Source organism: Daphnia magna, linkage group LG7 (assembly GCF_020631705.1).
Source record: "Daphnia magna isolate NIES linkage group LG7, ASM2063170v1.1, whole genome shotgun sequence".
Lineage (NCBI taxonomy): Eukaryota > Metazoa > Arthropoda > Branchiopoda > Diplostraca > Daphniidae > Daphnia > Daphnia magna.
The window spans coordinates 10183863-10201183 of record NC_059188.1 but is presented as its reverse complement, the minus strand read 5'-3'; the positions used below and the strand labels follow the sequence as shown (position 1 = coordinate 10201183).

Sequence of the window (17321 nt, the reverse complement as noted above, 5' to 3'; positions counted from 1 at the left end):
CTCAGAGCTTTATAATTAAGCCGCAGGCTACAGCTTTAAATGTCATCAAATTAAGCGCGCAAGTCACGTCCTGCGTGAAAAGCGCTGTGCGTGAAAACCTACCGCTGCGTAAAAGAATACCGGACAACCATTTTTGATTTAGAACTTTAAGGCGAGTCTTTAGAAACAATTGGCTGGAAGTTTTAATGACAGGCGGGCATTTAAAAAACAAATAAAAATTGCTATTACGGGTCACATTGTCACAAATCGCAATTCCAGGACTATAATCCATATTTACGGTTACGGTAACGCTACTGTAATTCTTTTTTTTGCTAGTCAGCTAACTTGCTTTATCAGCTTTGCTCTGCTTTCAGTTTGCACTTAAGCTTCTATATAGGCTACTTCTATTTTGGCGTGGGAAGAGACGAGGCGTTTTCATTGAGCCACTAGAGAATGACGAAACAAAAGCTTTGTCGCAGTTGCAGGCGACTGCGTATGAACGTGACTCTTCTTGGTAATGATGAGGATTTCACACATTCTTTTCTGTTCTTGGAAATTTCTGAACGAAATAAATTGCGACGAGACAATCCTATACTGATGCAGTACACCAAAAGCTTAGATCAGAAAATTGAAATCGTAAAACTCTTTTTTCAAATTGTTTATTTGAAAGTTCCAGTAGCTCGCTCAACGATTCCCACATAAAATGCAAAGACAATCAGAAACTAAACTTTGGCAAATATTTGAACAATAGCGGGCCTATAACCCAGCATTTTCCAGTTAACAATATAGTCTAACCAAATATCAAATGAAAAATCAACAAATAGTTCTTTGGGTTCTAACTGAAGCCATTGCTAAGATGGGATTTTCTTTCTTCCCAAAGAAAACTATTGACTTGATGAACTTTAACAACCTAATTAAGGAAACTCTCATTCTCTATCGTTTCCTACAAGCCCGCACAATCAGACAAACACGCACACATGAACACGAAAACGAAGACAGCAACATGATAATATTCTTTTTGTGTGTGTGTGTGTGTGATGGAACACGACGAAGTGACTAGCTCCTGTGCCAAAACTAACATCGAATTCAGACATTTAACCGCAATAACAAAACATGTAAACATCTAATATTGCCATTCGAAGGACGTTACACCGTTACCCACAATTTGGCACAGCATTATAGAACACAAAAGCTAATGTTGATGCACTTTCAACACGATCCTAATCTGTGTAGTTTACAGCCGTCAGCAGCCGCAATGTTCACCAGCTTTTCTTCAGTTTTGATGATTTCTTGGTAAATGTTTTTTTTTTAAAAGCCCAACCCGTAGCCATCCACTTTAGCCTCTTCTTCTTCAAAAATAACTGCTGTAACTTCTGTGGATATTTCATTTATCAGGCGATTTATTTTGTCAACAATTCGACAAACTCTGTCAAGAAAATCAAATTGGAATTAGAACTTTTTCCTAATTACCCTTCAAATAGGCAGATGAACTAAAAATGTGTATAAATACCTTGATAGAAAACGCGGCCGTTATTACCACGATCAGCTTCCTTAAGCATATCGTCCACTTCAAGATCAGACAATCGTTCGCCCAAATGTTGCATAACGTCACGCAGATCTGCTGACATGATCCAACCCTCTCCTAGTTTGTCAAACACCCTGTAGAAAAAAATAACATTCCTAATAAATAGATACAAAGTCGATGCTATCGCAATGAATGAGACAAACGACCAGTAAAGACGGCTTTACGATTTATCGTTATAGTCTTACGCCCAAATACTACAGCAATTAATGAAAAAGTTTCTTTGAGTAGATGGCTTCGTTAAAGAATTAAAATGTTAGATCTCACCTGAATGCCTCCAGTAGTTCTTCTTCGCATCCATCGTTCTTCATTTTCTTCGACATTAATTGCAGAAATTCATTGAACTCGACCGTGTTGCGCAGGTTGCTGTTCGATACTTCACGCACGAGCGTCTTCAGTTCTTTGTCTTATTAGTAAACAAATGGTTTTACCCGTTTTTTAGTTCCTCGTACTTTCGCCTTTGTCTTAAATTACGAAATAGACATCCTATAGTAGATATACAGAACACAGCAAGTATGAAATCAAAACACTCTTTCATCCGGTACTTTGGTATGCGATTCACGTGCCCGGGTATACAAGCGAAATTTTGTAGTTGTTCTTGCTCTTTGTCATCCCATCTACGCTGAAGCTTTTAATCCCCAAAAGGCTGAACGTAGGCTACACGGGGAGTTGTTGTTCACTTAAACTTGCAATCACGGAATCCCCTATAGTGTCTTTTCGGTTCACGTCCCACGCCATCCGATTGAGAACGTGTACGAGCGAGATCCGCCAACAAAGCCCATTTTGACAGTCTCAGAGCCCATTAGCTTAGTTTTGATTAAAATGCTTTGCCAAACGCTTAATGTGCAAATCTTAAAACAGGTCGGGTGGGGGGGGGGGATCTAAATATTAGCTTTAGTAGGCTAGTTCAAATAGCTAGCAAATTATACAGGTTCGTACGAGAACCCAATTATAATGTGTAATGAGAAGGTAAATTTAATAAGGAAAGTCTGCCTGCCAATGACGCCAAGATCCTCCACCATTCGGATATTAATTTTTCCTTTGCCGAGGCCTCCAAGTTGTAAACCCACGCTAAATGAAGTATTTAATTCACTACGCGCTTGTAACGAGTTCCAGATTCTTGTCAGGATTATTTTGAAGTAACATAGTGGCGCGTTGGATGTTGAGATTTTCCTATTGGTGCGGATTTTCATTCAGACAAGATAGTATCGATTTGTATTCTCTACTTCATGCGATGGAAGGGGGAAAAAAGAAAAACATGCAGGCCTCTTCTGAGATTGTCTAAGCTAAGATCTATTGCAAGAAAGTGCCAACTAGATTACGATATATGCAACCTATAAGAAAACGAAGAGCAAACTACTGTGTATGTGACTTCAAACTTTGAATGGGAATGAACTTTGTCTGTAGGATAACTTCATAAGCAAGCTAAATAATAATTTTTGTGTTCTATCCGTGGCCAAGTTTAACATCATCTTCGACTATTTACACACGATCGATAGTTAAAACTAGCCAAACGATCAATACATTCGTTCTCTTTTCTAATCGATAGGGAAAAAACCTCTTTGAAACCTTCCTTCTGCACTCAATAACGCGAAAGATTGATCATGTTCTCTTGTTAAATAGGTCATGCTTAGTTTTATGTCTTCCGGCGGAGGAAAACTTGATTGAAAAAGACAGCGATTCGCAAACGTGTGCCAGTCAAACAAACACCCAATCACGAAGGATGAGGTCTGAAAATCCAAAAAGTTAAACACAATGGGGAATACAGACTCCATATTACCTGTCGATCGTTGGCCAAGAGATTTCATTACTTTGCCCAGCTCTGTCACGGTGATTAGCCCATCTTCGTCTTTATCTATTGCAATAAAGGCTTCTTTGAAATCGGCAACCTGATCCTCTGTTAGTCCGTGCTCCGACTGCCGGGAACAAGAGATGCTATAATAACTTTTGTCACTATAAACAAGAGACAGACAAAAGCTTCTACTCCACTGGAAAAACAATTTCTTTCTTTATAGGGTGACTTCCACGTGCATGCTTCTACACAGATGTGAGTTAATAAAGGGATTTGTAATTATTAAAAGTAGCACTCACGTGCCTCTATATCGGCACACTAGAAAACACTCAGCTACGTTGCAAATTAAAGAAGAAAAAAATAACTATATATCTAAATTTGGTTATTTCATTCAGAAGAATTCGGGCAGTTAATTGGAAAATTCTGTTATGTATCTAATATAGCCCAAGAATACCCTACGCAGTAGACGTACACATCCTAATGTGGTTATATGCAAATGTTTAAAAAAATACCTATGGGGTCTCAGAATTAGGATACACGCCAGTTAGTTTCTTCCCCGTCACCAACAGACAATGGCTAACATAAAACAAATACGTGAAAAAAAAAAAACTAAATACTTACCAGGTCGATTGTGACTGTTAATTCGTGCTGAGTGTTGCAGGCTTTCTTGACTTTTCGATTGTTTCGGTTATTGCCAGAGTTCTTGCCTGTGGGCTTTGCTGATTGACAGTTGCTCTTCGAGCCAGGATCATTGCTCTTTGTAACGGGAGGTTTGGGGGATCCAACGGGCTGGTTAATTGTTGACAGGTGTATCGATCCCTCTGACTGTTTGCTCCGAGCCTACATGCCAAGATATCATAATTCATATAAACGTCATCGAATACTGGTTCTCGTATTTTATGTACAATAGCATTTCCCCCAAATATAATTAAAGACGATTTTATATAACTGTTATCTTAGTAGTGTTGTATAAACGTATATCTTTATATAGTCACGTGAATTCCATAGCGTTTGTCATTTTTCCTGTGCGTAGGGTTCGTTGTTTAGGGAGAACAACGCGATCGAGGGCCGTGACGGCACAGAGATGGAAAATGTACAGATAGTGGCGCCTTACTGTTGTCTGTAATACTCGTCTAACGTAAAAGCAGGATCGATATTGTTAAGAAAAACACGAATAAATAACAAAAAAAACCAAAAAAACAAAACGATTTCTCGAAGCTGGCGAAAACCTGATTACCGTTTACTAAATTGAATTGCGATGACGATTCACTCATTCGTGGTGGTAGACATTCTTGTATGTATACAGTCATTAGAAGGCATTGCACTTGGGTAAGCAATGAAAACATTAAGTCCCTGAGGAAGGGCGCGTACGTTCTCCACTGCCATTCTCATTCTGTAAAAGCTCACGAAATAAGAGGCAAGGCAATGGCTCGATCGATAAACGGTTCGTACTGGCCTTACAAGCCAGTGACCATCAGGTGACACCCGTTCCCTTGAAGGCAGAATATTCAAATATATACTACACATCCGTCAGAGTTCGATTCACATTTGTACGGAAAGTAATAATCATAGTTTATCTTTCTCGATTCCTGGGAAGATTCATTACTGGCCATGAGAAACCATTAAGATTGTGATTATAGCATCGTATCACGTATCATCCTCACGCCCAGGTTATTAATTGCTTCCCTACACGCTACTCAGATTCTGCATGATACGTAATCACCAGATAACGATTAAGGGGCGATGGGGAAGTAAGCCTCACTAATAGCTTTTTTTTTCTGATAATTTAGACGAAATGATATCCATCAACACATCTCTAAACAACTATGTTTATAAACGTTTACAGAAAAAAAAGGGAACTGAATATACCTTGCTTCGGTTTCTAGGCGAATATTCTTCGCGTGAAGGTTTTCTTCGTTTGTCTTTGAGAATCATACGAGCTGCTGCGAACGCCATGATGTCCTCTGAGCAATATTTCCCTGAAGTAAAGTATTTTGTGGAAATCTTCTTTGGGAAGCTGCCGTCGTCTAGGATTGCAATGTTTTTCCTGCCATTGAAAGTAACGTTGTTATTGAATTTCAAAGCCTTAGGGCATACACGCATATCACATTATTTGGTTTTGTAAAACGGTTAGATAAAGACTTTCTATGACAACTATTGTTGACAGAGAATTTATTGTCTAAAAGTTGGTTCTTTTGCACAATGGTTTTTGCACAACGACTGAATGACAGCCCCGTTGTAGCAGCTTGCCAAATATTTTGTCAGATTATTTTTTTTTGTTAGTTATTGTTACATGAATAAGAAATACATCATCCAAAAATTTCTCTACATCAATAAATTTTATCATTAAATTTTTCAACAAAACCCCAGAATCGAAAGCAAACGCTCCTGATTTAAATGTGTTCTATTTTGGTAGTCGATTTTCAGACCTGAAATCGAGTTACCACACACATAACGTGTGAACCAGAAAGACAAATCTTTCAACACGAGCTAACGTATTTTGTAAAAAGAAGTCAAAATAAGTTAAAATATTTCATAAAAGAAAAATCTATCCATGTCTCAATAAACAATTCCAGTGAAAATACGAGAAGCAACCATGGCAGACACCGAGGGATAGTATTTCGTAATGTCACTAGCTTTCCACGGCCAAAAATAATTTAACTATGTAGTTCCGGGGCCTATTGGCCCCGGCCCGGAATAGCGTGACTGTTACCGACTGCTTAACTGTGCATGATGGGAAATGTATGAATTATAAAACAACTATCAGTGGCATGCATGTAACCGATGAAGTCACCTAGTTTCAACCGTAACACAACAGAGTCGCCTCGAGTTCAATGTTAGTTAACACCAAAACTTTCCCTAAAATTTCTCTTTACCCGTTGGCCAAGGTGTGAGTAAAGTCTTTTAACGTCGGTTGTTTATCGAACCACTGAAGGTCAATGTTTGTTTACGTCCAAAGGCACTAAGTAATATAGTTCAATTGAAACAGCAAGAGGAGATAAACACGACACCAAGTCTGTTTGCTTGAAACTCAGAGGCTGAAGCTTCATTCGGTAATCATGGCAGTTTTTGTGGTACCCTTTTGCCGATGTGACATGCGCAATGCTATCCCATACAATCATTTTACGACAATAGAATCTGTACGGAACGACACGTGCTGTGTCGGGCAAAAAGTTAAGCACACATCGGCGACTCCATACTTGTTTTTCCCACACAGTAAAAAAATTGAATTTCCATCCAATATTCACCGTCAAAGTGCATCGTGCTAGCTATGATGATATTACTGTGGAGGATAGATTATATGAGTCGATTTAGTGGTTTTATGCAATATAAGTTGTGAAATACTTAGTAGCGGGTGACGGACGCAGAGGCACGATTTGTTGTTCACGACATGGCTACTGTGATTGACATTGAACACGACCTACCACGTTTTTGTCATATATTTGTATGTTTCAACAGAGTCATAGACCCCTGGTTCCTCCACTATGGCTATTTTCCCTCTCAGATGGTCGGGGCGAAAGAGTGATTTTCCGGCCGGAGCGAGCGCCTCTTGCGGGTGTGTTGTTTCTCTCCACTTATAAAATGCATTCGTCTACAGATGGCAGTCCCACCGAGCGGAAAATCACTCATACGCCCATACGCCCCGACCATGCCCCGACCCAAAACCCTCGTTTTTTTTTTAAATAGTAATCCCCGCAAGAGGGTACCCCTTTTCTGAGAGGGAAAATAGCCATAGTGGAGGAACTATGAGTCTATGAAACTATGACTCTGGTTTCAATAAAAAAAATTTTAGATTATGACGTTTTGGACACAAAAAGTTGCTGTGAAGAATTTGCCCACTTAGATACAAAAAATGACAAGGAAACCATTTGACTTTTCACCAGTGTTGCCAACTAGCCGGGATTTATCCCGGTTTCCGGGATTTTGGAGTGGCACCCGGGAGAAACGCCGGGATTTGACCAAACCCGGGTTTTTTCCGGGAATTTTGCCTAATAAAATATTTTTTGTGTGTGATACTATATAAATCGTAAAATCGATGTTTTTTTACACTTTAAATCCCATTTTTCGTATAGTTTTTTGAAGACCTTATCAATACTCGATAGGTGTCGTTGGTTGCATACCTATGTTATTAACAATTTAACATATCCCTTATCCTAGTCATATCCCTCACACAATCATTGTGACACAATGTCAATTGAATAATTTTCAATTCCCACATTCTAATCAAAATGTTTTTTAATTTTGTCCTTGTCATTTCAGTAATTAATTGCAACAATTTTTTTGCGATTCATTTAATGTGATATAATCCAGAGAGATCTCGTTCGTTCAATGCAGTATTTGTCTTCCAATAAACAAGCAAGTGTTTCCGTCGTTCAAAAAACAGCAAAAACAGCATTTAAATTCATTTAAACTGAAAACCGGGATTTTTTCCATCAATTTCCGGGATTTTTTAGAAAAATCAGAAACCGGGATCGTTCCGGGATTTTTTTAACGACAAAACCGGGAAAACGGCCAAAAGTAGTTGGCAACGCTGCTTTTCACAAATGCAGTCCTACTGTAAACACCGGCCTACGGCGATTTTGTGGCTATTTTTCCATTGAAGATCAACAGGGATTTATTTGGACCCATTCCTTTAAATGTTGGCCATTTTTTTGCAGGAGGAAGGGGCGGTAATTACGTAATACTCAGTCGAATAACTTTTCGAGATTAAATTTTATCTTTCCATGACCTTGTTGCTGAGTTCTTGTTCAGCCACATTTTCAAGGTTTTGCGATTTGTGAAAACATAATAGACAAGACTATATAAGGAGAACTCTATTACTGGCTTTTGAACGTCGCTGCAAACTGGTTTGATACTTGTCTGTACACGTAACCAGACACTGTTATGTTGAATAGATAATAACCTTGAATTGCCAACGAGACATACCCAGCCTTTTTTCTGGTAAACGCGCCCTGCAAGCCCCTAGTAACCATTATTCAAAATTGTGCTAACACGTGCCATCCCTTGCCCAATGGCAACAGCCATCTCTAAGATACAGTTCTATCTGCTAACGCTAGATGCTTCTTTTTTGTTTTACCTCGTCGCCCGTAAAATACTTTTTAGGCAGTTCTGCAGCACCTTCTCAGCTGAGACCGGCGGAAACTCCTCGAGCGGGAGTCGAGTGTTCTCAAATTCCCAGTTTTCTTCAGACGTAGTAACCGAGCCGTCAAATCAGCTCCTTATTTGTCTAGTTCTTCGTTTCGTGTCACAAGCATTTGCAGTCGCACATATTACAATAAGTAAGTATAGCATTTTATTTAGTTTTTATATGCTTTTTTTCCAGATTATATATAAAGTAATATAGGTTGTTGTAGAAATTTGAACTGGCGACCTTCGTGTTGCGCTTGAATGTGTTTTGAGCAACCTGAATGACAGACCGTCTAATTTTAACCATGGCCGTGTATACGCCGCTCCGTAGAATCGTAGTATCTGGTATTGTGTGTCTCTAAAAAGTAAAAAGAATCATGTCTAATGCTGATAGTATAGTATAAGTAGGCATTACCATTACATAGTTATGATATGCACTATTTGTTTTTCTTTGAAATTTCCATGTAGTGTGCCAAGAAATCAGCTATAAATAGATGTCCTGATTATCAAGCCAAATTTGATTGACCTTGTTATCATATTAATTAATTTTTAAATACTTATCTGGAAATGGTTTTCATGTCTTACTATAGTGGCAGCTGAAGCATGGGTTACATTAGCAACAAATGACTCATATGCTGTTGGAGCCTTGGTGCTCGCACATTCTTTGAAGTCTGTTAATTCTACAAGGCCGTTAGTTGTCATGATAACTGACCAAGTCAGCTCTGCAATGAGGTAACTTTCTGTGGCATATTCTGATAGTTTAAGATCTTATTCATGTTTTATTTATTTTTCCCTGTTAACAGGAATAGACTTGGTGAAATCTCTTGTCGTGTTCAAGAAGTAAATGTCATGGACTCCAAAGATAGTGCCCATCTAGCTCTACTTGCAAGACCTGAGCTTGGAATCACCTTCACTAAGTTACACTGCTGGACATTGACTGACTTCAGCAAATGTGTGTTTTTGGATGCAGATACCCTGGTAAAAGAACAAGCATCAACATGTCAGGATTCTTTTAAAAGAATAGCACGTGTATTTTTAGGTTATCCAAAATTGTGACGAGCTTTTCGATAGAGAAGAATTTTCGGCGGCTGCTGACGCTGGCTGGCCAGATTGCTTCAACTCGGGTGTCTTCGTTTTTAGACCCTCGATGGAGACATATGGCAAACTAGTAGAGTTCGCTGTCGCTGAAGGGAGCTTTGACGGTACTTCAAAAGTTTAATTGAAAATTCTGGTTTTAGTACAGTAATTTGAAATGTATGTTTGTACATCAGGTGGAGACCAGGGTTTGCTCAATTCCTATTTCGCAGACTGGGCTACTAAGGATATAAGTCGACGATTGCCTTTCATTTATAATATGACTGCTTCCGCGTCCTATTCTTACCGGCCGGCATATAAACAGTAAGCAATACGGGACCTGAGATGTTCTCATTGCATAACATTTTATTTCGTCATTTACAGGTTTGGGAAGAATGTGCGAATTGTCCATTTTATTGGTTCACCCAAACCATGGCAGGCGTCAGAGGCGTCGGCGTTCCAAAACCCAGTTCCTGGAGATCATATCGCCCATTGGTGGCGCATTTTCATCTGCAATGTCTTGCCTCGCCTGTCTTCTGATATGGTACGTTCTTCAATTATTCCTGTTTGCCGTGTTTTCTAACGCCTTTCTCGAAATTTTTGCCATCATTTCAAAACTTTAATTTCGTGATTATTTTACGACTTGCCAAATGAATCTTTGAAATAGTTCCCAATTCTACGCCCTCATAACCGATCGATTGAGCAGCTTAACGTTCCTCCCTCGCCCTCTTCTAAAGAAAATATTTGTTCGACCAGTATTAACACTGAAAATTTGACACTTGTTAACGTTGCCCTGGAGCAACCTTGGAACGCCGTGGACGTGAAGGAGGGGGTGACTGAAGCTGCACTCCTGAATCAGTCGGACACTTTGACTTCAAACCTAGAATCTCCCTCAGTATCAACTTCAGACCTAGAATTTGTCTCCATCTCCACTTCAACTTTAAACCACTATTCATTCGCCCCAGTTCAATTGACATCAGACCTTCCTTTACCTAGTACTACCGTACCTAGACCTTCTTTTATCGAATCCGACTCATTCGCTTCTGATACCGACAGTGGTCAACCAGAACACGTAAGTCACGTGGACCTGAGCTTTTTTCGGATTCAGTTTGGTTTCACCTCGATTAGTCACCCCCAAGGGAATATAGCATTAGCCAGTAGTTCTAGGAACTGGAAATCATTGGACATAGCGTTGGTCACCTTAACAGTCAGTAAATTCACTGCCCTTTGCTAAAATAACTAAAAACTTTGTGTTAGAACTAACATGACACTTAATTGGCTTCTGCTTTTTCTTCCAAGTTAAGCTCGCCCACATTATCAGGGGAAGCTAGTGTAAGTATGCATTGTGGAAACTTGTGGAAATTACCTGTCATTCCGCTTTTAATTGTTTTCGCATTGTCTTATACCTTTTTTCTTTTCTCCCTTGGTATCAAAATCTGACAGACTGGAGTGGCTGCGCAGTTTTCGCAACTGGCTGTCAAGGAAGTACCAGAGCCAATAACTGATAACCAAGACGAGAAACCGTTGTTCAGCAGCCCACCGGAAGTCACGGTAGAAGCCACGGCGTCAGTGGACTCCGGTCCGAGTAGCCGGGAGGCATGGGAACAAGGGTTTATTGACTATACTGGAAAGGATTCGTTTGATAACATCATGCAAAAAATCAAAAAGACACTCGAAAGTAACAAGAAACCTTGAATCGAACAATACTTGATGCAGAAGTTCATCTATTGTAAGAACGCTGGAAAAGCCATACTTGCCGCCAACACTTTTATTGCTTTTACTAACTTGTATTTTGGCAGTTCTTCTCAGTCTGATCTTGTTTGTTGAGCTTAAATGTAGGGTCAACTGGGGAATATTTGTTGATTTTTTCTGGTGGAGACTCTATATGATATACATGGGTATTTCTTTCCAAATATAAATATCAAATGTTAACATGTTCAAACTGTGAAAACTAAATGAAAATAATGTAGTATGGTAAAAACAAATTTCCGTCGGCTGTAGTTAAAAAAACTATTATCTGGAAATGTGTTACTAGTTGGTAAATAAAATATAGCCTTATAATGTATATATTGTAACGTTATGTGAGCGTCTTCGCCCTTTGGCCGACTTTCCCTCTTCGTCGACGTGACGACTTTTTACTCCATTTGTTCTCCCCCATCTTCGTAGTATTTGTGTCTACTTTGCTGGTGCTGGAATGCCAATAAGCATGGCCAAGTGTGATCGATTGTGTCGTGTTGTGTAATTGCTGGTGCTGGAATGCCAACAAGCATTGCCAGGTCCGGACGGTCGTGGTAATACGACCATTCGTGGTGCGCTGCGGTAATGCAGGCACCGGTGTGTTCTTGGTGCGCTGCGGTAAGGCAGGTACCGGTGTAAACGCGGTAATGCGTGAGTAACCTGTGTGTGTGTCTGCTAAAGTCAGGAAATAGACCGAGCGGTTCTCAAAAGACACCCATCTAAGTTGTTCCCTACCCCTCATTTCTTAACAATATATTCATTTTCTCTAATAAATATATTAAATATATAAATAATCAATTATATAATATGGAAAGAAAGTTGAATCACTTTATACACAAATCAGGTATGATTATACCAAAGTATGATTATGGAAAATCAAACTTGGTTTTACCAAGTCAAATTTATTTACTTTTACGACCAGACAACAAACTGTTGTGAAGCTTTGTCACTTCAGGTTCCACAAGTTCCATCAATAATACACCATTGTCATCAAAATACTGTGCTACAGATCTCTTTGATTTTGCCTCCCTGATTTTCTTGGTTTTTCCATCCTTGTATGACAATACTAGTTCATACAAATCATCATACTTGTTTAGAGAAGAGCTAGCTTCCCAAGAATTCACTGCATCTCCTCCAGCAGAATCTTTTTGGTAGGCCGAAACAAAAATTCCCTTCTCCTTGTGTGTTGTGTACAGGGTAAGGACTCCCATTAAAAGAAAGTAACCAAGCACACAAACTAGTAAAACAATCCTGTACAAACAAAAGGTATTTCATTGTTGAAAATTAATCTCAAACTATAATCTTTACACTTGTTACTTAGATTGTGGAAATGGGTGTAGATAGTCCCATAGTAAGGCAAAGCCAGCAATACCGACAGCCAGAGTGCAAATAGCTAGTCGCCCATCGACAAGAGCGAAATTTTCGGTGTAATTAAACTTGTCCACCAACACTTCTTTGACAGCATCATCGAGTGCATTTTTAACAGCAGCTCCATCCCACTTGTTCACTTTAAGTACTTTCGCCGGTTCTTTCTGAAAAAAAATTATCGACATTTCAATTTCCGATCGTTAAGATTTAAAGATAGTGTACAATATACAATTTGTAGGGAAAGTACAAACCTGTTCGCTTTGACCGGCCATTTCTGTTTGTGGCAGTACTTATTTCTCCGTAAAAATTGCTGCTGACGTCTAGGCTGACGTTTCAGAATTCCAGTGGTGCCACATTTCAGTAATGGCTAAGAATATTTCGCTGAAAGTGGAATTGGTTTGGACACTGGTTTGGAATTTTGGATTATTGGAATTTGGAATCATGCCGGATTTCGTGGCCCGGAATTCTGGCGTGAAAACAACAAAAGTAGGTTGGATGCGTATGCTTCGTATTTAAAATCAAGTGATGGATACAAAATGGGATTTAAAAAAAGGTAGTTTGCTGCTGCAAGCAAGCCCAACCGAGAGTCATAGATTACAATGTGTAGTCATGTAATCTATGACTCTGCCCAACCGTGTGAAGTTTCATATTTTATTCCATTTGCCTTTCTCTTCTACATTCTTAGTTTTATCGAGCGTTAAACGAGAATTTCATCCCTCTGACGAAGTCGCATCCTTCGTTGACCATGCCTAGATTAAACTTTCAAAACGCGACATTAATTTTTTCTACTTCTCACTTTTAAAATATGAATATAAATCTATGTGCAAGACACATGAGATGTGAATTGGTCAATTCATTTATTTTAAACAAATATACGATTGAAACACATGAATAAGAAACCAACAATTGAAAGGGGCAGGTTAGGTAGTAATTTGTCGGATTTACAAAGACAAAAGTCAACAGCCTTAGGAAATCCTCCACAAATTGAGATAAACGCGTATAGTTTTTTGTCTTGATGCAAGTCAATTTCATTCAAGACAAAATAATGGTTCCTGGTTCGCTGTACGGCCCTGCACGACCGTGAACGTCCATGGCCCGTACTGCAAAATGGTAACGATGACCCTCGAGGAACTAGAATAATGAAAACTAAATTGATTAGATTAAATTCTTTCGGATAACTTTCACCTAACATTTACCTGCGTTAGAGTACAGGCCATTGGTAAAGGCAGGGCCTTGACGTCACCCACTCTTTTCCAAACGCTACCGTTAACTGTTGGCGGATCCGTACCTTCTTGATAAGCGAACAATTGATACGAGGCAATGTCTGCATGGTTAGACAAATTACCATGCATATTCCATGACAGAACTATGCCTGAAAAAGGAAAAAACGTCAATTTAACAGGCATACTTGAGCTGAAAAAGAAAATTTTAATCACCATTAGCAACGCGTTTAATGTCTAGGGTTGGCCGGGGAGCGACAGTCTTCCACGATGGGTTAACAGGCCCAACTGGCGCAGGCGGAAGAGGAGCAGGATGTGTCAACGCGGGTTTGGTATTTGTATTGGGAGACGGCGAATTGGGGGCTTTATTCGCTGACAACGGGGAGCGACCGTTCAACGTAGTAGACTTTAATGCGACTCCACGGGGCAGTCCATTGGACGTTGCATTAGGAGCTGTGCTTAAACCATTAGTCGACCTACAATTTAAAAGAAAATATAATTACACGACAATCCAAATGAAAAGATAGCACTATTTCATGCTTACGAGGATTTGAGCATTGGTCTAGGAAGCACAAGTCGGCCAGCAGCCGCAGCTGCCCTTTCTTTTTCCAAATCTTCGTCAGTGAGGTCAATAACGTTTGGCAGTCTACCAGGGAGCGTCACTTTGTTAACTGTTGTTGCACGAGAGGCTGGCACTTTGGACCAGCGAGCCATCGGAACAGATGCTGGCATGGACTGTTGGGCAGAAGTAGAACTCAGATCTCCCGTAGTTGCCGATCGAGCCCGAGCGAGCATGGCAGCCACAGTGCCAGGATTGGGTTGGCTTTGATTAGATTGCTGTTTCACCGATAGTGGTATCACAGGCGTGATGTTAACCGAGTTCTTTAGTAACTTGTTTGCAACACTGGCACCTCCAGGAATCGATTTGATACCGCCAATGTTGACATAGGTTGCAATTTTGGCTGAATTTGGAGCTTCATCTATCCGTCTCTGAGGAATCGTTCTGTAGCGGGGCACGGCCTGTTGTGGCACATAAGAAGCAATATCAGGTGATTGCATCGTGAAGCTGGGTGGTATAGGTACTCGAGCCAAGTTGTTGGCGGAAGAATTTGGTGATGTCGTTGACGATGCAACAGACGTGGCTACTGATTGCGTAGGATTACTAGCAGGCCTGATGGTAACAGCAGGAACAATTGAAACGGCTGGTTTAGCTTCAGCTGGCTTTTTAAGGACCACCATCTAAACATAAATAAAAAAACATCAGCAAGATAGATGACGAAATTTCAAAAGATGTAAATCTTACTTGTTGTGTAATACTAGGATGAGTAGTTAGATTGATTTGTAACCCAACGGAACGCGTCATTTTCATGGGAGGAGTGATTGTCTGGTTGCGATTCTTAGACTGCTGCACGAATCTTCGAACTACAAGCTCTAAATCAGATACCTATGCAAAAAAGAAGAAAAAAAACGTGATGAAGAATTGTCATTACCACTTGATCAGGCAAATATTTCAATACCTGCTTATGAAGAGCTTCGGAGCGACGACGATATCGTTCGATCTGGGCATCAGCGACATCCAGTTTGCGCTCCAATTCACCTGTAATACCACGTTCACGGATGGCCAAGCACATCTGCTCCATCACCAAACGTTCCAATTCCTACACCAATATCACAGTTGAATTTTTTGTTGGATGTTCCCGTTATAAAAAAAGTGAAAAAAAAAAAAAATTATAATAATATTTACTTCTCGAGTCAGTCGTTTAACCAGTTTGCTAGTAGCATCACCAACTTTAGCTTCGAGTTCGGGACTTTTCATTTCAATTTCGCATTTAGCTTCTTTTTCCACCGGGGATGCGGGAGGAGAACTAGAATGGTCGACAATTTGGCTCTCGATTATCGGGCTTGGCGTTTCATCGCCATTCATGTCAACCAACAGGATATTGCTACTCAGTAAGGCTCCATCAGGTGACCCGAGTGATTTTGTCTTTCTTTCCTTGGTAGTCACTGATGCTTCCGATAATCCTCCCCCGGAACCTATTCGTACTTTTCTCATTTCCATATGACGACTATCCGTTTCCGTTGCATTTCTCTTCGTTGGAGATCCTACTAGAAAAACATATTGAGTTTACATAATTAATTAATTAAAAGCGTTGTTTGTTGGAATGCCAGAAAGAATGTTTACCATTAGAGGAAGAGGGCGGAGTCTCTGTCTGAGGTGAGGGTTCGTCAACCTCATCCGCACGACGCCGCTGGTTCAGTTCTTTGCGGTTTCGCTTGAGCGAGGAAGCCTGAATGCCACCGGCACTGACTGTATGATGGCGGCTTGATGATCGAGTTGATCCATAAGTAGACGATGAATCGCTGCTGTTGGCCGGTGAAGAACTGCGATGGCGTTTGCCATAAATGGTTTGACGATCGCGTAAATTTATCTTCAACTTTAAACTCGGGTTGACTGTTGTTGTCGTCTCGGTAATCACTTGATCCGCGTGATCCACTTTTCTTCCATCGTCCACCATGTTGAAAACAAAATCTAAGCCAAGACGTAAAGAGGCAATTCCTGTTGTCAATCACTAGTGAAGGTAGTGACGTCAATCACTAGTGCAAGACCTCCAGCTAAAGGATTAGAACGACTCTACACGCAGGAGCGCTACGTCCAGCGATCCTCTTGGTACAACCGATACAACAATTCTACCACTCAGACAGTTGGCCGGAGGAACAAACAACCTGGAGGGGCGCGCTCTTTCCCTATTTTTGCAATCGATACCAAATTTCTCTAGTTTTAAATCGATAGCTAAGATCACCCTCAGGCGCTCCCACTATCCTGACGACCTCTCCTGCCAACCCGAAGGTAAAAAAATCTTTTACCAACGCCTCCTAGCAAAAACTTGCATCAACCACGAAAAGTGAATTGAAATGCAAGCAAGACTTTCGCCAATTAACCCGAATAGTCAATGTCTGGCTTTACGATTACTAGGCCCAGAAAGAAAAATGAACAAGCCTACAAAAAGAACAGAGGTACAATGCGTTCAGAGCGGTTCGAAATGGGGGTCTTGGGTTCCTTGGTGCCAGGCTGTGAATAGCAGTATAACGGTTGGTAGTATAACACAACTCGTCTCCAGCAAAAAACCCCTCAGGGCGCTCACTCACTGTCTCTCTCTCTCTCCCTCTCTATCTATCTCTCTTCCCTCTCCTCCCTCTCTCATATTCCCTATCCAAGGTTTCAGGAGCGACGATCGTTTGCGCGCGCCAGGTATGTTGTAATCTTCGTTTGCCATGATTGTCGAAACAAAACTTTTGCGTCTCGCTTTTATAAAGACCGGGGTCGTTGATACATTTCTTACATTTCAGCAATTGGTGTCGAATAGCAGGACAGAGCGAATTTGGAATCAAGAAGCCAAAAACTTAAACGTGAATGAGTGAGATGGAGGTCAACGAATCATTC

General features: G+C 40.4%; 4 protein-coding genes across 13 annotated transcripts; 1 reads left to right on the top strand and 3 right to left on the bottom strand.

Annotated features, from left to right (window-relative positions):
* Nucleotides 1–622: 622 nt before the first annotated feature.
* Nucleotides 623–6918, bottom strand: LOC116926219 (calmodulin-A). 7 transcript variants are annotated; one of them, XM_032933048.2, is made up of 8 exons: nt 6699–6819; nt 6602–6636; nt 5223–5400; nt 3975–4193; nt 3342–3477; nt 1829–1967; nt 1490–1638; nt 623–1405 (listed from the first exon to the last, which is right to left on the bottom strand). In XM_032933048.2, the coding sequence occupies exons 3-8, from the start codon at nt 5307–5309 to the stop codon at nt 1380–1382; spliced, it is 756 nt and encodes a 251-aa protein (XP_032788939.1). In that variant the 5' UTR covers nt 5310–5400; nt 6602–6636; nt 6699–6819; the 3' UTR covers nt 623–1379. The 7 variants fall into 7 exon arrangements, with proteins under 7 accessions (XP_032788939.1, XP_032788933.1, XP_032788937.1 ...); XM_032933042.2 differs by lacking the exon at nt 6602–6636 and having other exon boundaries at nt 6779–6918; XM_032933046.2 differs by lacking the exon at nt 6602–6636 and having other exon boundaries at nt 6699–6850.
* Nucleotides 6919–8456: 1538 nt separating this feature from the next.
* LOC116926218 (glycogenin-1) lies at nt 8457–11619 on the top strand. 2 transcript variants are annotated; one of them, XM_032933039.1, is made up of 8 exons: nt 8457–8632; nt 9071–9212; nt 9284–9458; nt 9520–9682; nt 9752–9878; nt 9939–10098; nt 10222–10626; nt 10998–11619. In XM_032933039.1, coding segments are annotated over exons 1-8 (1425 nt in total). In that variant the 5' UTR covers nt 8457–8631; the 3' UTR covers nt 11250–11619. The 2 variants fall into 2 exon arrangements, with proteins under 2 accessions (XP_032788930.1, XP_032788931.1); XM_032933040.1 differs by lacking the exon at nt 10222–10626.
* A 538-nt stretch (nt 11620–12157) lies between these two features.
* LOC116926220 (probable signal peptidase complex subunit 2) lies at nt 12158–13065 on the bottom strand. The gene is made up of 3 exons (XM_032933050.2): nt 12911–13065; nt 12609–12823; nt 12158–12542 (listed from the first exon to the last, which is right to left on the bottom strand). The coding sequence occupies exons 1-3, from the start codon at nt 12929–12931 to the stop codon at nt 12194–12196; spliced, it is 585 nt and encodes a 194-aa protein (XP_032788941.1). The 5' UTR covers nt 12932–13065; the 3' UTR covers nt 12158–12193.
* Nucleotides 13066–13499: 434 nt separating this feature from the next.
* LOC116926210 (activating transcription factor 7-interacting protein 1) lies at nt 13500–17003 on the bottom strand. 3 transcript variants are annotated; one of them, XM_032933024.2, is made up of 9 exons: nt 16062–17003; nt 15624–15985; nt 15397–15537; nt 15183–15323; nt 14963–15118; nt 14424–14899; nt 14096–14355; nt 13856–14031; nt 13500–13790 (listed from the first exon to the last, which is right to left on the bottom strand). In XM_032933024.2, the coding sequence occupies exons 1-9, from the start codon at nt 16393–16395 to the stop codon at nt 13692–13694; spliced, it is 2145 nt and encodes a 714-aa protein (XP_032788915.1). In that variant the 5' UTR covers nt 16396–17003; the 3' UTR covers nt 13500–13691. The 3 variants fall into 3 exon arrangements, with proteins under 3 accessions (XP_032788915.1, XP_032788913.1, XP_032788914.1); XM_032933022.2 differs by having other exon boundaries at nt 14424–15118; nt 16062–17001; XM_032933023.2 differs by having other exon boundaries at nt 14424–15118; nt 15624–15982; nt 16062–17001.
* Nucleotides 17004–17321: the final 318 nt, after the last annotated feature.